The sequence below is a fragment of the Cervus canadensis genome, chromosome 14 (genome assembly GCF_019320065.1).
Source record: "Cervus canadensis isolate Bull #8, Minnesota chromosome 14, ASM1932006v1, whole genome shotgun sequence".
In the NCBI taxonomy this organism is placed as follows: domain Eukaryota; kingdom Metazoa; phylum Chordata; class Mammalia; order Artiodactyla; family Cervidae; genus Cervus; species Cervus canadensis.
The window spans coordinates 44,272,687-44,297,362 of record NC_057399.1 but is presented as its reverse complement, the minus strand read 5'-3'; the positions used below and the strand labels follow the sequence as shown (position 1 = coordinate 44,297,362).

The 24,676-nt window shown below is 34.5% G+C and overlaps 1 protein-coding gene across 1 annotated transcript in view; it reads right to left on the bottom strand.

Moving 5' to 3' along the window:
- Nucleotides 1–24,676, bottom strand: part of CNTLN (centlein) — a 313,542-nt gene that overhangs the window by 141,994 nt on the left and 146,872 nt on the right. The window contains exons 9-10 of the mRNA XM_043486610.1: nucleotides 6,215–6,391; nucleotides 4,260–4,385 (exon numbers count right to left, since the gene is read on the bottom strand). Of these exons, the coding sequence (XP_043342545.1) occupies nucleotides 4,260–4,385; nucleotides 6,215–6,391 (303 nt within the window). The remainder of the gene's footprint in view (nucleotides 1–4,259; nucleotides 4,386–6,214; nucleotides 6,392–24,676) is intronic.

The window sequence follows — 24,676 nt, the reverse complement described above, 5'->3', positions numbered from 1 at the left end:
CAATCCACCACAGTGATCAACTTGGGACCGTAAAGCTACCTACCATGCCATGGAGCATGTCTTCTATCTTTAGTGTTTTCAAGAGTAACTTCCATGGAACAACAGTCCTTGAGGAAATATTAATAGGTATAAAGTAAATCTGGGAAACAATTTATCTCTACCTTCCTATAGATTCACAATGCACCATGATATACTAAAGGATCACAAAAATAGAAAGATATTAATCCACTGCTTATATAATTAAGCAAGGAACATTTTGTCTGTCATGTTCCCATTAGCTTCTTGCAGAACAGGGTTCAAAACAATACCAGCATGGAAAGAGTATGACAAATATTCAATGTCAATTAGTGGGGAATGGTCTTCAAAAGAGCTCCATGATCCCAACGTATTTTAAAAACCACAAGACACTGTTATGGGTTGAAATAAATCTCTCCAAGAAGTTATGTTGGAGTGCTAAACCCCTACTACCTCAGAAGGTGACTGGGATTTTGTGGTTTTGTTGGAGATAGAGTCTTTATAGAGGTTAGCAAGTTAAAATGAGAAAGTGAAAGTGTTAGTTGCTCAATGGTGTTCGACTCTTTGTGACTCCATGGACTGTAGCCTGCCAGGCTCCTATAAACATGGGATTTCCCAGGCAAGAATATTGGAGTGGGTTGCCATTTCCTTCTCCAGGGAGTCTTCCTGCCTCAAGGATCGAACCCAGGTCTCCTGCATTGCAGGCAAACTCTTTACAGTCTGAACCACCAGGAAACCTCCAAAATGAGATAGGGTGCGTCCTAATCCAATATGACTGGTCTTCATAAAAAGGAGAAATTTAGACAGAGAAAGAGACATTAATAGAGGGAAGGTGATATGAAGACATAAGGAGAAGGCCATCTATCAGGAAAAGGAATGGAGCAGATTTTTCCCACACAGACCTCAGTAGGAACTAATAACCCTGTTGACAGCTTGATTTTGGACTTCTCTAGCATCCAGAATTTTGACACAAAACATTTCTGTTCTTTTAAGCTAGCCAGTTTATATTAATAGTAGCTTGTCACAGCAGCCCCAAGGAAACAAACACAAACACATCATCAACTCCTATCTTATACTCACATGTACATGAGTAATAATGGTAGTATTAGTAACATTGCCTAATGCTGGAGAAGATAGAAACAAGTCTTCTGTCTTCACTACATATGAGTTATACTCACTAAAGTCAGGTTGTAAATTAAAAAGTGCCCTGTTCCCAACTACTTGTCTTAGAGTTGCTTTACTATACATGTTTTATTTACCCAAGATCTTCCCTGGTGGCTCAGGTGGTAAAGAATCCGCCTGCAATATGGGAGACCCAGGTTCAACCCCTAGGTTAGCAAGATCCCCTGGAGAAGGGAATGGCAACTCACTCCAGTATTCTTGGCTGGAGAATTCCATGGACAGAGGAGCCTATGGACATTTTGCTAAATGCCCTTAGAGTGCCTTTTTCATATAACTATTTTGTTCTATTAAATTGAGAAATTCTTTCCTCCAAATGACAAAATACAAAGAAACAAAATTTGCTCTCATTTTTTTGTTTATTTTGCAAATCTGTGAAAGAAAACAAACATTTGAAATTCAAGATTATCAATTAACTTGAAAGAAGATACAGAAAAATATAAATGAAAAAGAAATTATATGAAAAGTAATTTTACTCTAAAAATAAACTTGAGGCCTCATCCCAAAGAGCTGTTGTTAGAAAAAAAGAATGAGCAGATAAATTAGTATGTTTCTGAGACTCTCTGAAACAAGAAATTCAAGAAGTGGAAGAAAATAGACCTAAAAATGTCTGAAACTGCTCTACTGATTCCTGGCAAAAACAAGAAGACTCAGACTTTTGGGGGCAAAGTGGAGGTCCTCTACTATTAAATGGGATATGTGATGGTTATATTTTTATGTTATCTTGATCCCCCAGGTATTTAGTTAATCACTATTTCTGGGTGTATCTGTGAGGGTGTTTTTGTATGAAATTAACTTTTGAATCAACAGACTAAATATAGCAGATTGCCCTCCCCAAACTGATGGGCTTCATCCAACCAACTGAGGGCTTGAACAGAATAAAAGAATGAGGAAGAAAGGATTCGTTCTTTCTGCTTGATGGTCTTTGACCTGGGATACTGGTCTGCTTTCAGACTCAGAATGGGACTGGAACTTACATCAACAGCTCTCCTGGTTCTCAGGCCTTTGGACTCAGACTGGAACTATACTATTATCTCTCCTGGATTTCCAGCTTAACATCTACAGATCTTGGATCTCTGACTCCATAATCAAGTGATCGTGTAAGTCAATTCTTGTTAGAGTAAATCAGTCAATCCTTCTATCTACCTACATATACATACATACACACACACACACACATACATACATATATGTATTTCAGAATAATGGTACCTCATTTAGGGAAGACTAAAGGATTATATTTTATTGCTTCTATTTTTTGTAGAGAATCAGATTAACAGAGGATAGAAGAAGGCTTCGTACGTGAATTTCAACAATTATGAAAAAGAAGGATGATGGCATCGTAAACATACCCATAATATCCGGTGAATACCTACACGTTTACACTAATACACTAGATTCTAACTACTCACTCAGCATCATTATTTTTCTCCTCTTATAAAAGTGACTGCACAATGCTTAGCTAATTGCATACATTACAAATGAGTAAACGAATGAGCAAATAACTGCAGGGGTATAAATTTCAAGTAGGCTAAATGCTAGCAAGTTGATGTCATCTGATCATTTTGTTAGGGGAAGCACAATGACTGAAACTGCCCACCCTGGCCAGGCATCACAGTAACTATCTGCCTGAGTTATTTTACAACAGGAGTCCCGGTGAGAAACACGGAACTAACAAGCCACCACTAACCAGAGGCGTTCAGGAAAGGTCAAAAGGAAATAACACATGTCCGACCACCTCCCAGAATCCTTCTTGCTGGTACCATCCTGGCTGAGCAATGAGTACACCACCAGGAAGGACTCTGAGTCAGAATGATTAGCCAAAGACAACCCGGAAACTCATCCCATCGCCATAAAACCAGAGACTTGGAGCCACTTGGCAGAACAGTTCTCCCGGGTTCCCTCACCCTACTGCTCTCCCCCCAGGCACCTCTGCCCAATAAAGTCTCTTACTTTGTCAGCTCATGTGACTCCTCAGACTATTCACTGCCCAGTGTAAGACAAGAGCCCACTCTTAGGCCCTGCAAGGGGTCCCCCTTCCTGCAACAATTTTATTTTGGAGAGTAACAATAGATGATAATTATCCTCTGTTTTTGAACTAATAGTTTAACTCTGAATAAATATAAAACAATTCTTTGGGAAAAGCAGAAAAAATACTATTAGTTGTGGCTTATGGCTAACTATTCCTCTAAATTATATTTTGCTCTATTGCACAAATAATGTAAGTAAAAACATTTTCCTCCTAAGAATCATTTATATGACAAAGAATCTAAGCTTTAAATATATGGATTCTCACCATGTATAAATTGGCCTTTCCATAGAATATTATAAAACTATTTGAGATTCAGTTAAATGGCTAAATCTCAAATAGTGTTGGCTTTCCAATAGTTGTGAATGAAGAATGACAACTTTAGCCATTTTAAATTCACAGAAAAATTAAGCCCTCAATATAGTCACATAAAAGCGCTTCCCTACACACAACCACCTTCTTCTGAGAAAAATAATTCACAAATTTTGAGTTGGAAAGTACAAACTATTAAAGATAGAACAATAAAGATTTACCATTCTTAAAGACTGGTAGAACATGAATACAAATGTCTTATATTTTGAGAAAAATACAGCTGAAATGGAAAAAATAACATATTTATTTGTCACTTTGACTATGTAATTTTTCTATAAAGGACAATTTTAAGTAGTCTGGGCTAGGTCACCATAGTTGCTAACTCACATTTCTTACCAGAAATTCTCTTTCCATTTGTTATAGTTCTATTTTTTTTTTTTTTGTCTCTGAGAAACTATAGGAAACTTATTTCCAACACTGAGTCAAAATATCCCCTGTAATTTTAAAATAGTGAATATATATTTAGTTCTCAACTAGTAAAATTTGTTATTACTTTGTGATCCTCAGAAATAGTAAGAACTAGACACACTGATGATACATTTTTTATACATGTAATTAAATTCAGGAAAATTAAATGATAACCAGTAATTTGTGAAAAGAATGTTTACTTTGGTATATTCTTACCTATGAAAGGTTATTACTAAAGAAATCATTTAATGTTCACCTTTAGTTGTAGTGCCTTCTCTAAGTTTTCAATCTTTCTTTCAGCTTTTCTCAGCTTCTTAAGTTCCTCTGAGTCTGCGAAAGAGCTCTTTGGGGACAAAGACCTTGAACGTTTCACAGGTGGTTCCTCGAGAATAAAACAAGGACATGGTTGAGCTAGTTGGAACACTGGATTATGAAAGACATGCAAAATTAAAGAACAAGTAATTTTGAATACTAATAATGAATTATAAAAAAAAAAATCCTGCATGGAATACCAGAGAAATAACAAGCGGAATTACCACAGTGCTACCGCTAAAGGTTTCTCTGTGACTCGTTAATGAGAATATTCATTTACATTTACATTGTTTCTTTCAGAATAATGATGTCCCATTAGGGAAGACTAAAGGGTTATGGACTCAGAAATGCAAGAAGCCTCATTACAAAGGAGGGGATGGAGGCTGGTCTAATTGCTCTACGAGGGTCCAAGGTTACACTTGATAGGACAACCTGAAACAAGAGGGAAAGGGTTTCTTTCCCTTTGAAATAGTTTAACACACTGTGAAGTCGAAGGAACAATATGCTTGAGGAATATAAATACAACAGACAGTAGATCTTACACCATAATGACCATATGGTCATTAACTATAATGTGGCTAACTAGAGACGAGAATGTGTGTTTATATTATGTACAGCTTCATATACCAATCTGGAGAAGGAATATGTGAAAGCAACTATTAAGCTGGGCAACATATTGCTCATGCTTACTGCATGTCCTTATGAAAAAGAAAGAAAATTCTGTTCAAAATATCACTCTCATTTTCTTGATTTTTTTTAAAAAAGCAATGAAACATCAAAGCAGTACATTTTTAAAGTTCAGCCATATAGCACAAAATCAAATTAGATTCTATTCAATTTTAGGATTTTTTTTTCATTTAAATTAAGCTCAATGCGTGAAACTATTCCAAAATTGCAAGAAACATATATGCATTTATTATCTATCTATATATATATATATATATATATAGATAATATATATAATAAAGCTCATTCTTCTGAAAATTACTAATAATATTAGAGGTAGTAAATAAGAATGCCACATAAACATGAGTCTCATTTTAAATATTTCTTTTACTAAGACAGTTTGTCTTACTCACAGGAAAATTCAAAAGAATGAGAAACAATTATCTTAAAAACATGATTTTCTACTTTAAAAAATATTTTCTACTGCTGAAGTAAAAAGTGTGAGAAATATACCTCTTAAACTCTTTACTTTTAGGAAAAGTTTACTTCAATTCATATAGAAAGAATATATTTACAGTCTGATATTCTTGACTTTTTATATTAGTCAATGTTCATAGAATCTTTTGCAGCATAACAAGAACATTCAATAAATACTATGAAAAGGAAAAGCTGAGACATTAATAAATAAGAATCATGTTACAAAAAATTTACTTTTTCTCCCCTGTTACACCTTTAACTCTGAAAATATGTAACTGCATGTATTAATATTACATTTCAATTTATAATTTATATTCCACACGAGTAGTATTTTAAATATCACATCCAAATGAAATAGAAACATTAAGAAATATTTTTCTTCTGATGAAAATTAGAACATTGAGTTAAGGGCTAATACCACATTAAAATTTCTACTTAGATTAATTTATCTATAGATTAGATAGATGAGGCATACTTAGCAAAACTTTTTAATATAAGAATGTTAATTTACTGCAAAAGAGGCATATCACTACTAATAAATTTAGTTAATTAAATTAGGAAGATATTACTCAATCTTCAAAAAGGGAAAACTTGCCAGTCCCAATCATGATTTTATAAAACATCTGACACATGATATTTTTTAAAAGCTTTCAGAAATATAAACAGAGAAGTAAATGATGCTGTTCATTTTTTAACTTCATCACTTGCCTTGCCAGCCTCATCCTGACAAATTCACAAAATGACGAATGTCCCTACCTTACGTTTCCCTTCAGTACTTGTCAAGATGCTCTTGTCTGAGGAACCCTTGTTGGTAGATCTGTTCTCTGACAGTTTTTCATTTGCTATTTTCAGTTTCTCCTGTAAATACTCAATTTCAGACTTCTGTGAGACCATTAAGGTTTCTAAGCTCGATAAAGATGGCTGTTGAGAAACCTGTTTAAAAAAAGTATGCATCTTACATTATTTACACATTCATGCAAATATTTATATGTTATTATATTATATAAATCATAAGTATTCCAAGAAAGAATATTCCATTTTAAAAATAAATTATAAACCTGCATTAGCTAAGCTTCTATCCTCCTTATAGAATGGCATTTTCCAATAAAATAACCAAGAGTTTGTATACAAATTTTTATAAATACGTCTGTCATGCAGATTTTTAGAAGAAAAAATTTAAAGCATGGATGCATGATATATACAACTTATCTATAAAATTATTTCAAATTACTGATTATACACATAAGTATTTCCTCAGTAAATACTCAATGCAATACCACTGAATATAAGCCTCAGAAAAGTGAACCAACAGCACTATAGTAACTAGCTTTTAATGCATTATAATTTATTAATAACAACTCAACTGAGATTTTTTAAAGTCAACAGAGTTTACATTATTCTCCTTTGAAACTCATTCCCATGTCACATAAACTGTTAATGGTAAGCACCACATTTTAGCAACAGAAATCACAGGAAAATTAAGTTTGTAGGAAACCTGTTCATGAAAACTAACATTCCACAAAATTGTACCACCATCTTTACCAAATATATTTGAGACCATTAAAATCCATGCACACACATTATTTCAAAATAACCATTCGTTCACACACACACAAGCAAAACAACACTAGATCATAGTAAAACAATGTATTTGTTGATTTCCAGGAAAGAAAAGTCAGTACTTATGATTTTAATATTATCAATATGGATGCAATAGCCCTGAAAAAGGTTTCATTTAAAATATGGATAGCCCCATCCTTCCTAAATGATATTTCTAAGGATTATAAGAAAAATATGTATGCTTAACTTTTCCAAACTAACAATGAGAAATATTATTTTTTTCTAAGTTTGATTACTTTTCCTTTTTTTTAGGGGATAGGCATATTTTTCCTAATTCTAACCTATAATTTTTATAAAGAGAAAGATGATCTCAGTATACTATTATCATACTATTACATTATACTATCTATTATAATCTATTATATATATAGTATAGATATATATAGTATCTATATATATATAGTATACTAGATACAGTATAGCATAGTATACTATACTATTACATTATACTATGTTATGCTATAACATACTACTGTACTTTCCTCATACATAAGTCACCTGATATGTTTCCCAATCTTTATTCTGTCACAACACTATATATTTTTCTCGGAATGTTGTTTATATTTTATGTTTACCACACTTATAACATTAATTTTTACTCTATTAGCTTGCATTGAACATCAAATTAAAATAGTTTAAGCACTTTTTCCCCAAACTCTAAAAGACTTTTGACCTATTCTTTCTCTTCCTTTAAACCACTGTACATCTTTTATTTATTCTTTCCTCTTTTGTAACGAATTTATGATGCTTATAAATATTTCCTTTGATTGGCCTGCCAATCTGAACAATTTACAAAGATGACCTAAACCTTGGAACAGGAGTTCTGGCTTTATTAAATAAAATTATAAAGAATATATTAACATTCCATCATTTGCCAAAGACATTTTAAATAAATTTTCAAAGTCAAACAAAAATTTAGAAAAAAACAAGAATAACATGACTTTAGTTATTGTTATATCCAATAAGCAATCCTGTGCTCTTTAACAAATGAGTTTTCTAAGTCATTAGTGGGTTATAATACAATAGATAAGAACATAAAAAAAACATGAATGTTTGGTCAAGAAGCTGCAATCAGAAATAATTACAATATTTATCAAGATACTGAAAAAGTCCAACAGTGGACATTGCTACTATAATAATATAAGATTTCTTATTTAGGCAGCATTCCTTTAAAATTCCTCAGAAAATAGTAACAGAACTTCAAAACTAGAAAATACTATTCAAGTAGTACTTAACTCAAGCTCACATAGGAGTCATAATGTAAATAAAAAAGTAAAATGAGTTTGTTTTTAAATTACAGCTTTAGAATTCCTTCAACAGGGACACTTTGTATTCATGTTGAACATACAGATATATACTTTACTTTCAAAAGGAAATGTATGCCTGTTCCCAGTTTTTCAGAAGTGTAGTCTTCTCTCCCTTGTCCTTTAACCCTTTTGCTAGGGATACATGCAGAAGAAGTATTTCACTTTTATTATAATATGACCACTTTTAAAATAATAAGTAAAATCAAGTCACAGTCACTTTCATTTCTGAGGAAATAAGGAGGGTATTTGTGGTAGTAGCTATTTAGCGACAGCCAGTTGTTTTCATAGAGAAAAGTGGTGCACTAATGCCAGATTTACTGATTTTTCAAAAGAATGGAAGAATTCAAATTTCTAAGAGAAATCTAATTTTAAAAGGTTGGCCAGACTCAGTTTGTGACTGTTGTAGCTTCAAAACATGGTGGTGGGACTATAAATAGGAACACATTTCCTATGGAAATTTTGAATATGAATCAAAGAACAGAAAATTGTACCCAGCTTTTAACTTTGTTCTAATCATGCTGAAGGTTGATAAAGATATACATGATAAATGCTGAGTGAGGAAAGCACATGTTATAGAAGAATACAGAATACTGTACAGAAATAGGTTTCACCAAACCCTGAAATTTATAGCATTATTTCTGAATGGAGGTAAATTTTCATCATATGTATATGAATTTCCTTAATTTTTAACATTGAACATGGAACATTTCACTAAATAGTTTTAAAAATGTATTTTTTCTGCAAATAAAAGGAATAAAAAATTCAGTGTAAAAATTTCAGTACAGACAGGGGAAATATAAATGAAAGTCTCTCCATAATATCATCTCTCCAAATTCACTAATGATAAATTTGGAATATACTTCCCATACTTTAAAGAGAAAAGGAAAACTGTTTTAATATACACTTTAAATTGCTTTTCTATTACTAATTTTATTTTTTAGAACAGCTTTATATTTACAGAAAAACTGAGCAGATACTAAAGTGTATCCCACTCCCACCTACCTAGTTTTTCCTATTACTAACAACTAAAATGAATATGATATGTTTATTTAAATTAATGAACCAATTTTCATATATTATTTTGACTGAAGTCATTGGTTTATTCAAATTTCCATACTTCTCACCTAATATCCTCTTCTGTTCAAGGATACCACATACATTTCACCTGTCATGTCAGCAACTTGGCTGGGATAGATTCTCAGACTTTTATTTTTGCTGACATTGACAGTTTCACAGAGTGCTATTCAAGTTTATCATAGGATGGCCCTACATTGGAGTTTGTCTATGTTTTTATCATGATTAGACTGGGGTTATGAATTTGGGGACGGAATATCACACAGGCATCATACCTTATCAAGGGTACACACTTTCAACATGTTTTGACTAATTACATAACCTGATTACACTACCAAATTAGTGTTTGTCAAGTTATTCTGCTGTAAAGTTACTCTTTTGTCCTCCATACTATACTCATGTAACCTGCTTTTTAAATTCAGTAATTACATACAATTATTATAGGTATAATATATATATGAGGAGATATAGATATCCTCATATATCGTTACTTATTCTAACCCATTTTAAGTGCTGTTTTAGAGGTTTAGCAAGATCAAGACAATCAATCACCTGTCTGTGGAAGTTCATTGTATCTATTGCCCTTAATAGATAGAATCTTGAATCTTTGAAAATTTAACTTTTCTTGCTAAGAATTATAGTATTTTATAAACTTTTTTCTCTAACATCAAAAATCCTTGTGCACCTTTTAGTTTACAGTCTTGGAAGATAATGGTACGGTGCTAGACCATAGATAATCTGATAAGAGATGATCAGTGGAGTACGCATTCAAATGCCTCCAAATGGAACTAATCTCTTTAAATTAACCATTATTAATACATAACTTCTCTTTCACATTTATTCACAGAGGCAATTTTGATCAAAAACTCCTAGGAAAATTTTGAATAGAAGGGGGAGGTGAAGCCTTGTGCCAATTACTATTAAAATATTATATAAATTAAATACCTAGTCAAGATGCTTTAAATTCAAGCAACATTGTATGGCATTATTAAAGTGAAGGCTGAGTGAATACTGCCTAATAAATAGAAATTTTTTTCACATTTCACACAGATATGAAGAATTATAAGTTAATTTGTTTTGCCCTATTTTTATTTAATTTATACTAATTTGCTTTACTACTTCATTAAAATAATAATAACTAGCATTTAATGAAAAGCATTGAGTGCCTAACTTTAGGTAAGCATTTCACAAACATTGTCTCACTTATTTACAAAATTTATGAATTCCAAACCTATCAACATATAGAATAGTCTACTGCAAAACAAAAATATTTGCAAAGGACATGTACTTCAGCAAAAAGAAAAAAAAAAAAACAGTTTCTCTACAAATAATACCTCACTGGAATTTAAGTATAAACACATGCGTGTAATATGTGTATATATAAAATATATAACCCCTATGAATATATATATATATCAGAATATATACATGTATCTGAGAAACTGACAACTTGAACAACAATTCTCTGAAATGCAACTCAAATTCTCTTGAAAAAGACAGTATTTTAAAACTGCACGTATATAATTTTATTCTCATGAAATCCTGAATCTGTACAAAAACTTAACATTTTATTTAAAATTGACTTCAGAAATTCAGAAATATATCCAATTTAATAAACATCATTAGCTGAATCATCCATAACCTGAAAACAGATGGCTTCAATAATAATCATAAAGTTTAAATTAATAAAAAAAGAAAACTTTTAAATCAACATGATATCACAAATTAGTCTTTTCACAAAAGTTCACAAATGGAGCTAGGTGTACCAACTTAAACTTACATATCCCTTCTAGGAAGACTATGAGATGGAGTAATAAATGTCCAGCATCAACAGTTAGCTAGCACTCACCTTTAAAAAGTACAAATAATTTCATTTCTTCCATCTGCTCACTTTTAACCCAAACATACTCAGATTACATTTAGAGAGAATAAAATTAGTTACGTTTAGGTAAACTTTAAAATTTCACCATTTCCTTTCAAAAGCACCAACCTAATAATAAAATACAGAAAAATTCTGTACTATACAGTAGTCAAATTAAACTTTCCTTCAGTATCTAACACTTGTGTAGTATAGCCAAATCAGGGAACAGCAAAATAAAAGGGAAAACTTCAACATCCCAAGTTTACTTCCCCACACCATGTAAAGCTTAACACTGAATGGGTTACAAATGAATGGTTAATTGGCTTACAGTCACATCCACTAGATAATATTATCTTTGTTATAAAATTGAGCAACCAAAAGCTAATTATTTCTTCTGTGACATATAAATATCAGACTGCACTGACAAAAACTAGTGATATTTACATGTCACAGAAGAGTGTGTAGGGTATTAACTGTGTGGTATGCACACTGACTACAAATTCTAATAGCAACAGTAACCAATCCTGGACTTCTTAAAAATTAGGATAAAAAGACTAAGTGATTTTTCTATAGATTTGTTTATCTTAAAAAGAAAAATTAAACACAATCAGCTTTTCCCAAAACATGTTATAAACCTCATAGTCTAACAGAATTCTGAATTTTAAAGTATATCCGTTAATGGTGTCCTAAAATGAATCTCTAGATTCAAGAAATCAAATGTGTAATTCATAGCCTATTATAATTCATACTCTAGGTTTTCTAAACATTTAACACTTATGTCACCAGTAAAAAAAAAATCAAAATTTGTTCACTAATGGTATAAGCAAGGGACTATGCTTGTTATGCATTATCATCTCTATACATTAAAACCTCAATCATACTCAAACAAATTCACTAAAGTGTGGTTTTCAATCTGCTAACTATGCATTCCATAATAGCCTGTAATTATTAAAAACTGACAAGAAAGCTACGCCACCTGTGTTTATGTGAAGCCAGGTAATGAAAAAAACAACAACGCTGTCATCACCTCTCAATTCCTGATTGCATTATCAAAACTGTAGCCGAGTTTGGCATCTGGGTGTGACCTTGTTAACTGCTAGGGTAATTAAATTTATTCTATTGGGAAAAAGGATGATAAATTATTAGCAAGAAGATTTTGTTCACATTTTATTAAATTGGCCTGTCAAAGGGTTGGCCAAATTATCAAGGGCCTCATTTATTGGAGGCCAGCCATATTGCCACATCTGTTACAATTATTTATAATTTCAGCAGTTGAAAACCAACTGAGTTAGGCATCCGCCATGTAAAGTAATTTACAAATTATCTGATGAGGGAGTGTTTTAGCTTCTCCCTCATTTCTAGCCAGCAGAAAGCCGCGCTGTAATTACAGAACACGATTAGGTTCTTTGGGGAACTTATCTTGCACTCATAGCCATAGTAAGATGCAGCAAGAACATATGGAGGAGCTTGTGCTTCTACTCCCTGAAGCTCGTGACCCGCCTGCCGCTGAGCCCTTGAGTTGAATTTGAATGAGAGTGCCATGGCTAATGTTCTACACATGCACCATTTATGCCACAAAACAAATCGGATCACTGTTAATTATGAAGCAGCTATAATCAGGCCTTCACATCTGTGTAATGTGAAGCGCAGTAGGCTGTATGCCAATAATGTATGACTACCTTTGGGTCGCAAATTGCGAGCCATATTGCCTCAGTAGTAGTTACTGAATTCAAAGTAACTCCTTTGATAAAAGCCCATCACATGGATATTTTTATCCAGCTTTATATATAAAAAAAAGGAAAAGCAAACCCAAAAGCCTTTCTTTATCAGCTATTGACCAGAACAGTTAAAGCATATGGCACAAGTTCATTAATGAACAACACAGAGCACTTTAATTTAATGAAACCACTTGAGCCATAAAAATCAGATTTAGTTAATTCCCTCTCTTCTGTTTTTTTCACATCGAGCCTAAACCTAGGATCTTCTTAATAGTACAGGTTATCAAGACACAGAATACATTTTTTACAAATTTACAGAGAACATTAAAAGCTTGTGTTGTACCTTTAAAAGGAAAGGCCAAAATATAGTTTATTTTACAAACTTAATTTCATCACAAATATCATGTAAGATAAATTATTTCATTTTTAGAAAGTGAATCCTAGCGGCTGTATTCTAACAACAACAAAAAGATAGTCTTTCTTCCATGAGAAATCTTTTCATGGAAAGGCAGCTAAACAAGCTGCACCCAGATGGCAAACCAGCTACAGTTTAATTAATCCACTAAAAGCCATTCACATTTCAGTAACGGTAATGTAATTTTGAATAATAGTAGGAAAAAAAATCACTAAAACATTCTTAAGTTTTATTATAGCGGCAAGAGAAGTGCCACTATAGAGTAGTTAAAGTTGAGATGCAGTTTCTATTATACATGCTAAATTTCTAGATTTTAATATCTTGGGCTGTTTCATTCTTCTTGGAACTTAAAGCAGGCTTAAAATATCAGAATATCTATTGGAAGCCTTTTTTAGAAGCAGTTTATTTTTTATGCAAGGAAGTAGAGTTGCATGATTAGAATGAGTTCAAATCATAAATACACAAATAGCTGTAGGAAGAAAGTTTATAGTTAACACACAAAAGACAAAGACTTTAAATTTTTATTTCAAATAAAAATGTTCTTCATTTATAAAACATAAAAATCATGTCATAATACAATTTTATTATTGTTTTCTCCTGAAGACTGATTAAATATTAAACTGTTAAGAGATCATTCCCCTTATACTCTGTGCCTACCTATGGATTTGTGCCTACACATGGATTAAAAGCATAAACTAGTTGAATATAATTAAATCAAGCAATAAAATACAAAAATTTTTACTTAAAGTAATGCTGTAAAGTAAATCAGCTTTTCAAAATGAGTTTACACATAAAATTAAAAATTAGTTGCATGTGAAATACAATGGTTATAAGCATAACTCAAAAGTACTTTATATATGACACCTTGTCCTAAATAATTGAAAAAATTGTTTTGGTGCTATAGTAGCAAGATACCTAGGGAAAATATAAGACTTAGATTCCTCTATGTTGAAAATGAGAAGAAAGTATAACAATACTAGGGTAAAAATTATAAAAAGCAAGCAAAAGCAAACAAATTATTAACTTTGGCATAATATTTCCTAACTACAGTATGACAAGGCTTAATAGCATCCTGAGTCTAAATCACTACAATCTGATTTCCTCCCTGCCAAGTGAGAAATTAAAACAGTTTAGTTGTTGCCAAATAGCCACTACCAACACTACACTCCCTGGTTGGCAAGAAATAAGAGCTAACAAATACTGGTATTTTTTTCTCCTTTGCTTTGTTGCAAAACTATACAAAATCAATTCGGCACTATTAAAGAAAAGACAACTATTTAACATCATAATTAGATGACTCCTTGAAAAACTGATGCTCTAATTTTCCACCTACTTACTGGAATTGCTGTGTCAAAGAATACATTGTGGGACAGGCTAAATGGTTATGGAACCAGGATATACCCTTTTTCATGTGTTCATTTAAAAAGCATTTCTCAAAGTCAAAATATCAATTACTGGCAAAGACATTAAGGATAAGAGCATAAGACACCAACTTTTCTTGTCTTCAAGGAGCTCATAGTTCAGAGGGGAGACAGACAAGGAAAACAATGAAGTTTAGTACCTGCTAATGCACAAAAAAGGTATACATCTCAATCTTAAAAGAAAAGGTTCAAAAAAAGGTTTCAATAATTATCTTGGAACTAAGTCTAGAAGGTCTAGAAATAGTTAATGAACTAGACAATCAATAAACTGTGAAAATATCTGTGATAAATATTACATTGAGTTTATTTCCTATGTATATATCAGAGGTTATATTTATATAAATAAATTATATGTATATATAGATAACATGTATATAATTTTAAACAAATAAATAAATACACAAACTGATAGAACATTCACAATAAAACCAAGACTGAAAGTGAAAAACCTCACTAGTTTCCAGAGATGAAAAAGAAAATAATGAATCACCAAAGCTGTTTTTAGATTATAATAAAGCTTGCAAGGTTATGAGAAGTGGGCACTCTCATACACTGAAAAGAAAACTTGGCATAATCTTTCTGCAATGTAACTTAGCATGCATGGTATATATTCAAAATCCTGAGGTTCATTATCTTTGACATAGGGATTTTACTTTTAAGAATTTATCCTGCAGAAACAAGTGATGAGAATATAGATAGATGAATGAAAATGGTCATCATAGTATAAAATCAGTGGAAATAGAAAAAAAATACATTGAAATAAGTTAAACGGCCCAGAGGAGGGAAATGTTTAGGTTAAAAAATGGCACATTCCTACTTAAACTATTAGGCAATCATAAAAATGTTTTCAAATGTTTGTGTTGTGCTCATCTGCTCAATCGTGTCCGACTCTTTGTGACCCCAAAGGTCTGTAGTCCTCCAAGCTCCTCTGTCCATGAGATTTTTCAGGCAAGAATACTGGAGTGGGTTGCCATGCCCTCCTCCAGGGTATCTTCCTTACCCAGGGATCAAACCCAGGTCTTGCACACTACAGGTGAATTCTTTACTGACTGAGCCACCAGGGAAGTCCATTCTCATGCTGCTGCTGCTGCTGCTGCTAAGTCACATCAGTCGTGTCCAACTCTGTATGACCCCATAGACGGCAGCCCTCCAGGCTCCCGTCACTGGGATTCTCCAGGCAAGAATACTGGAGTGGGCTGCCATTTCCTTCTCCAATGCATGAAAGTGAAAAGTGAAAGTGAAGTCGCTCAGTCCTGTCCGACTCTTCACAACCCCATGGACTGTATAGCCTGCCAGGCTCCTCCGTCCATGGGATTTTCCAGGCAAGAGTACTGGAGTGGGGTGCCATTGCCTTCTCCCATTCTCATGCTAGTGATGAACTATTTTGAAAAAGAAAATATTAAAAACCAAGAAAGTGAAGCAGTAAGAAGATTGTAAGGTTAAAGTCAAAATGACCAGGTAGATTTGGGAAAAAAACAAAACAAACCAAATATAGCTGAAAAGTTTATTGCAACCCCTCTATTCTCTATCTCATCTTTTACAATTAGACTCTCTCTTCTACGTCCACTCACCTCTTTCATATTCTCCATCATGCTGAATCTCTGTACTATATTCTCTATAATTTTGTCACGGTAATGGCCCAATTTTCCAATTCTTTTTTTTAGCTCAATAACTCATTGGATGAAAGTTATATTATTACCAAAACCAGATAAAGATAGTACAAAAAGTTATATAACAGATCAATTTCAGACATAAATAGAGATTTAAAAAACAAGCATTAATAAGACAAATAAAGCAATATATAAAATGTTAGAAATGTCCCAGGTATCAAAAGATAACAATTTGATAAAATTTATCACCATTTATAATATTAGTTTATCAGATTCTTTAATCTGATAAAAGGGTATCCATAAGAAACTTACAGCTAACTTCATAGCCCACAGCAAAATATTCCCTTTAATATTAGAAACAAGATAAGGACACCCACTCAAACCACTTTACTTATATTGAACTTTTGTATGGTAAAATGTATAAATAAATAAATTTTCAAAATACGTATAAAATATATAAATAAATATGTAAAATATATAAATAAATATCAATATAACAAATTAGGACTTTCAAGGAAAAAACAAACTTCCATCATTACAGACTATCTCCAGAGAAAGCTCCGAGGATCTAGAAAAAAATTTTAGAATTATTAACAGATTAGCAGGGTAGCTAGAAATAAGTTAAAGAAAATCAACTGCATTGCTATATACAGAAACAGAAAACCTAATAAAAATGCAAGTAGCTAAAACAACAACAAAAATGTGAGCTACTTAGAATCTAATAAAATACCTTAAATATTACATATCTAATAAAGGGATGTAAGACCTTAATGGGACTTCCTAGGTCGTCCAGTGGTTAAGAATCCACCTGCCAATGCAGGGGACACAAATGCGATCCCTGGTCCAGGAAGATCCCACAAGTTGCAGATCAACTGAGCCCCTGCTCCACAACTATGGAGCCTGCACCCTGGAGCCCATGTGTCACAGCTACTGAGCCTACGTGCCTAGAGCCTGTGCTCCACAATATGAGATGCCATCACAATGAGAAGGCATCACACTACAATGGGGAGTAGCCCCTGCACACCACAACTGGAGCAATAAAGACCCAGCACAGTCTATAAAGCTACAATAATAAATACAATGTTGTTCTTTCAGAGATTTAAAAAAAAAAGTCACCCAACAGCAAATTTGTTGTTCAGTTGCTAAGCTGTGTGCAACTCTCTGTGATCCCAAGGACTGCAGCACGTCCGGCTCCCCTGTCCTTCACTATCTCTTGGAGTTTGCTCCAATTCAAGTCCACTGAGCTGGTTATGCTATCTAAACATCTCACCTTCTGTCACACCTTCTCCTTTTGCCTTCAATCTTTCCCAGCATCAGGGTCTTTTCCAATGAGTTGGCTCTTTGCATCAGGTTGCCAAAGTATTGGGGCTTCAGCTTCAGCATCAGTCCTTCCAAAGAATATTCAGAACTGATTTCCTTTAGGACTGATTTGTGTGATCTCCTTGCTGTTCAAGGGACTCTCAAGAGTCTTCTAGCCCCACAATTTGAAAGCATCAATTCTTCGGTGCTCAACTTTCTTTACAGTCCAACTCTCACATCCATACATGACTACTGGAAAAGTCCATAGCTTTGACCATATGGACCTTTGCTGACAAAGTGATATCTCTGCTTTTTAATACAGTCTAGGTTTGTCATAGCTTTCCTTCCAAGAAGCAAGCAACTTTTAACTTCATGGCTGCAATCACCTTCCACAGAGATTCTGGAGCCCAAGAAAATAAATTCTGTCATTGCTTCCACTCTTCCCCTTCTATTTCCCAGGAAGTGATGGGACTGGATGCTATGATTTTAGTTTTTTGAATGTAGAGTTTCAAGCCAGCTTTTTCACTCTTCTCTTTTGCCCCCATGAAGAGGCTCTTCAGCTCCTCTTCATTTTCTGCCATTAGAGTGGTATCATCTGTATACCTGAGGCTGTTGATCTTTCTCCCAGCAGTCTTGGTTTCGGCCTGTGATACAGCCAGCCTGGCATTTCGCACGGTGTACTCTGCATACAAGTGAAACAAGCAGGGTGCCGATATACAGCCTTGTCATACTCCTCTCTCAGTTTTTAACCAGTCAGTTTTTCCATGTACGGTTCTAACTGCTGACCCACTTAAATATAAGCCCATATATACATGCAATGATAAATGTCATTGATTTTATGTAATACAGAAGCATATAATAACAAAGATTAGTATCCAAAATAATTTCAAAAAAGAGATAAATATTCTAATAGAAAAAATGGCAAAGAACACAAACAAGTATTTCACACAGTGTAAATATAGGAAGCTCGAGCTCATTAGAAATCAAAGAAATACAAAATGAAATCAAATGAGATATGTTACTCTTTTTTAAGAATCTAAGCAAGAAATCTGTAACTAAGACAGCCATTCTGGCAAATAATTTGGCATTTTCTTGTAAGCTTGAATATTTACATTTCATGATTGGTGACTTCACCCTTAGCAATACATCCTAGACAAAGTTTTGCATATGTGTGTCAGGAGACATGTACTACAAAGTTCATAGCAGCAGTGTGTAAACATTCCTATAGTTAAAAAAAAATTTAACGTTAATTGACAAAAAGTGTGGATAAATTGTAGTTTATTCATACAACAGACTGTTGCATAAAAAAGGAAAAAAAATTATTGCTACACTCAAGAACAGTGAGTTATGTTACAAAAATAAAATTCAAGGAAAAAAATCCAGTTGAAAAGCATGATACACCTATACTATGATACGGCTAAAATTTAAATAAAAGCTGCAGAAATAATATATGATTTATAACCATTTATATTATTTAACAAAACATAGTTTCAGCAGGCAGGGATTAATCACGCAAGTCCAAGGAAAGAAGTTAGATGGGATCAGAGAGTAGCATATAGGTAGCATCAAGGGTGTTGGTGATAGCTACTGGTGGGTATACAGACATTACCTTTATTCTTTGGTAGATTTCAAATATTTAGTAATAAATTTTTTTAAAAGAAAGTGAAGAGGTAGTGGACGGCAGCAGGGGAACTGAGCGCTCAGCCCACCAAGGCAGAATGGACTTTAAGGGAGAAACAGTCTTGGACCATGTGATGTTCTGGTTCAGCTGTGCTGACCAACAGGTGAAGACACGCTGATCCCCCTTCTCCCTCTGGGATCTGGCAGTGGTCATGTATGGATGTGAGAGTTGGACTGTGAAGAAAGCTGAGCGCCGAAAAATTGATGCTTTTGAACTGTGGTGCTGGAGAAGATTCTTGAGAGTCCCTTGGACTGCAAGGAGATCCAACCAGTCCATCCTAAAGGAGGTCAGTCCTGGGTGTTCATTGGAAGGACTGATGCTGAAGCTGAAACTCCAGTACTTTGGCCACCTCATGCGAAAGTTGACTCACTGGAAAAGACCCTGATGCTGGGAGGGATTGGGAGCACAAGGAGAAGGGGACGACAGAAAATGAGATGGCTGAATGACATCACCAACTCGATGGACATGAGTTTGAGTAAACTTCGAGAGCTGGTGATGGATAGGGAGGACTGGTGTGCTGTGATTCATGGTGTCGCAAAAAGTCGGACACGACTGAGCATCTGAACTGACTGAACTGACTGATGAGAAGAAGTCGAGGTGGAAGTGACAAATAGATTCAAGGGACTAGATCTGATCAACAGAATGCCTGAAGAACTACGGCAGGGGTTTTGTAACATTGTACAGGAGGTGGTGATCAACACCATCCTCAAGAAAAGAAAGAAAGTGCAAACATCACTCCTGAATATTCATTGGGAGGACCGATGCTGAAGCTGAAGTTCCAATACTTTGGCCACCTGATGCGAAGAGCTGACTCATTGGAAAAGACCCTGATGCTTGGAGAGACTAAAGGCAGGAGGAGAAAGGCATGACAGAGGACGAGATTATTGGATGGCATCAAGACTCAATGGACAAGAGTTTGTGCAAGCTCCGGGAGATGGTAAAGAACACGGAAACCTCGTGTGTTGCAGTCCTTGGGATATCAGAGAGACATGACTTAGTGACTGAACAACAAATATTATATTAGTTTCATTTATATGATATTATTTTCATTATATTTTAGTAGTAGTAGTAGTATTAAATTTATTACTCTTATTATTTTATATAGTTAAACTGAAAAGTTCAGCAAGGTGTGTTAAAAGTCAAGTGAATGACATGTTTCAAAACAAAGAGCATATTTTATGTCAGATGAAGATCCTGGGTCTTTGGGAGACCTAACCTCTATTTTGTTCTTAGAAAATCCTTTTTTATATTACTGTGTTTGTGTTTGTCACTAAGTCATGTCCAACTATTTGCAACCCCATGGATTGTAGCCCACCAGACTCCTCTGTTCATGGAGTTCTCCAGGCAAGAAGACTGGAATGGGTTGCCATTCTCTTCTCTAGGGGATCTTTCTGACCCAGGGATTGAAACCTGGGTCTCCTATATTGCAGGCAGATTCTTTACTCACTGAGCCACCAGGGGTATTACTGTATAGAACCAAATGGATGAGGCAAGAATTTGCAGCACATATACTAGACTGGAGCCTGTTCCAATAGTCCAGGCGGCATGGCGTGACGGTATACTGCAGTGAATGACAGTGAACATGGCTATGAGAAGGAGGGTAATAATAAGGATTGTAGACATATTTTAGGAAATAGTGAACATGTTGAATCAGCATGCACTGCTCTGCTTTTGAAGGAGAAAGAAGAGTGTCCCAAGATTTATGTTTCATTATATGTACCTTGATGTAAACAATTCTAGATATCAGAATAAACTATTTTGGGCATAGTGAAAAAAAAAAAAAAGAAAGTGAAAACATAAGGTAAAACAACATACAAAAAGACAATTCTCTATCACCTAGGAAAAGAAGGAACAGAGTATCTGTGAAAAGAAATAAAAATTAACAAGCCTCTGGTTAAAATTCACAATCCTATGTTCTGCTGTTAGCCACATGGTGTGTATCTCATTCACAGATAAACAGAGTAATTTTAAGGCTTAGGTTTCTTTTTTGTCCTCTACTGCAATATATTCCTCCAAGGCAAGAAACAGTACTTCTGCATGGAAAAGATAAACAATCACTCTGAGATGAGAATAGGCAGTCATTCCATATTCAGCTAGTTTTAAGAGCAGGGTGCTAAGAAATCCAAAGGTCACAGGTTTCAATCCCATATGAACCAATTAGCTTTGTCCTTTTCTCTGGCAAAGACTGTCAGTTGGCTCACCAATAATTCAGATTATAAGTGAGATCAGGAAAAAGAGAAGATAAATCACCACCAATACAGAAAAAATATCCTGAAACATAAAAAGTGTTTTTAAAAGATGTAACATTGAACTGCTCTAAATGTCCATCATGCATTGCCTCCTATAATCTTCATAAAACTGCTATGAGGTAGGTACTATTTTAAATGTCATTCTTCAAATGGTAAAACTAAGACTTAGAAAAGTTAAATAATCTGTTCAGAGTAACATAGATAAGGGACCTAGATTTCAGAATTCAGGTTGCTACTTACTACTGTGTAAATGTGTGCATGCTTAGTCGCTCAGTCAACTCTTCGCAACCCCAAGGACTGTAGTCCACCAGGCACCTCTGTCCATGGGATTTTCCAGGTAAGAATACTGGAGTGGGTTGCCATTTCCTTCTCCAGCAGGTCTTCCCAATCCAGGAATTGAACCCACATCTCCTGCGATCTTCTGCATTGGCAGGTGGAGTCTTTACACTGAATTACCTGGGAAGTCCCCTAAAACCATGCACTGAAAAGTACTACTAAAACCATTTGAAAAAAATTAAGGATACAAAAAATGGGAAAATTTAAATACTACTTTTTTTTTTTCTCAACTGTACAATTCACTTAACCATTTAGTCTTTTCTTGATCAAAGGGTGATCCCTGGACCAGCTACAACAGGACTATCTTAGAATGTAAAAGACCCTAGTCCAGACCTACTATATCAGAAACTATTTTACAACAACACCCCGACCCCTCCAACTCCAAGTGATTTTACCACTTACCTAGACTATTCTCAATATCCAAGATACACCACAACTTTGTCCCCTCTGGCAGACACTATGCTAATTCACTTCCAACAAGAAGTTAGAACCTCCTAAATTTCAAACTGACACATGCCACTTTTCTGAAAGTCTGGCATTCCTCCTCCTCTCCATACACATGCTCCCTTACAAAACTTGTTTTCACAAAGCTTATGCTTTGTTCATGTTTCCATAATAACACATTTTATAATAACTATTTTCCTGTCTGCATACTCATTAATGAGATTCATAAACACAGACTGCCTTATTCATCTTTGTATCCCTTCATACTAAATCTAGTACCGAGAATCCAGTAGGAGTTTAATAATTTTTAACTATATAATTGAATACTAAATGAATGAATAGATGGGAGGATGGATGGATGGATACAGAGGTGAGTCTAGATGGACTAAATCCTGAAGAAGAGTTACAGTACTGACATGAGAAAGGGTATGTTGCTAATTGAGAGACAATCTGAGTCATCTATTTCTCTCCATTCCTATTTCTCTACTTCAAGGCTCCCACTTCTCTATATATACCTTCAGGGTCCTCTTCCTTCCTGCTGGGAGAAATGCTAGAGTATTCCTTTTTGCCTCAGGAACTGGCAAAACTATTAGCTCAGATGATTAGACCTGAAAATCTTGAATTCATTTTCAATTCTTTCCTCCTTCTTAGTTCATATCTAAGCCATCTTCAATTCTTATAGGTTCTACCTCTGAATTATTTCCAAAATCAAACTATATCTCACAACCTGTTCTAAGTACTCACTGAGTTTCACCTGGACTATTACAACTGCCTCTTAAACTTGTCTCCCTGCTCCAAGTTTTGCTTTCCAATAGTCTCTTTTTTGCATTGTAGTCAGGGTGATCCCTTTAAAACATAAACTTAAGACTAACTACCCACCTGATTAAAACACTCCAATAGGTTCCATGTTGCTCTTCTACTTAAAACACACCACCTCACTCAGAGTAAAACCTATGTGCTTATGCAGGCCAAACAAGACCATAGAACACCTGATCCCCTCTCCGAGGTCACTTCTATCATCCACTTCCCCACAGCTCTCTTGGATCTAGCCACAATGGATGGCCTCCCTGCTAGGCAAACTCCTGCTTCATGAGCTGGGCATCTATTGATCCCTCCACTTAGAATGCTCTTCCTTCATATATCTAAATAATTCACTCCTTCTAGTTATATTCTCAGGAGTCACCTGATGAGCATAGCTTTCTCTTTAGTTCAGTTCAGTCGCTAGTCATGTCTGACTCTTTCTGACCCCATGAACTGCAGCATGCCAGGCCTCCCTGTCCATCACCAACTCCCAGAGTTTACTCAAACTCATGTCCATTGAATCGGTGATGCCATTCAACCATCTCATCCTCTGTCGTCCCCTTCTTCTCTCGCCTTCAATCTTTCCCAGCATCAGGGTCTTTTCAAATGAGTCACCTCTTTGCATCAGGAGGCCAAAGCAGTGGAGCTTCAGCTTCAGCATCAGTCTTTCTAATGAACACCCAGGACTGATCTCCTTTAGGATGGACTGGTTGGATCTCCTTGCAGGCCAAGGGACTCTCAAGAGTCTTCTCCAACACCACAGTTCAAAAGCATCTATTCTTCAGCGCTCAGCTTTCTTTATAGTCCAACTCTCATAGCCATACATGACTACCAGAAAAACCATAGCCTTGATTAGACAGACCTTTGTTGGCAAAGTAATGCCTGCTCTTTAATATGCTGTCTAGGTTGGTCATAACTTTTCTCCAAGCTTTCTCTTACAATCATATATAAAAAAGCAACATCACTGTCAATCATGATGTGTTTCACACTGTATTATTTTTCTTCAGAATACTTATTACCATGTAACATATGTGTATTTGTTTGATGGTGGTGACTCTCTGACCTGAATGTATGTTCCATGAGTGCAAACATCTTATTTTGTCCCCTAAAGTTTCCTTATCACCAAGAACTGTCAGTGCTCAACATATTGTAGGATATCGGTAAATATTTGTAAAGTAAGTTTAGATATAAAAATTAATAGAGAGTTCTGATTAATAGTATGATTATTGCATTTGCAATAAAATTTTAAAGAAAATGTCCTTAATACACGAAAAATCAACTCTCATTTTAAAAATCTGATTTTTAAACATCTACACTGGTCTTTCAAATAATGGAAGAGTCACTATTCTATAGTTCTGTAAAATGTATATATTTTAAGGTCA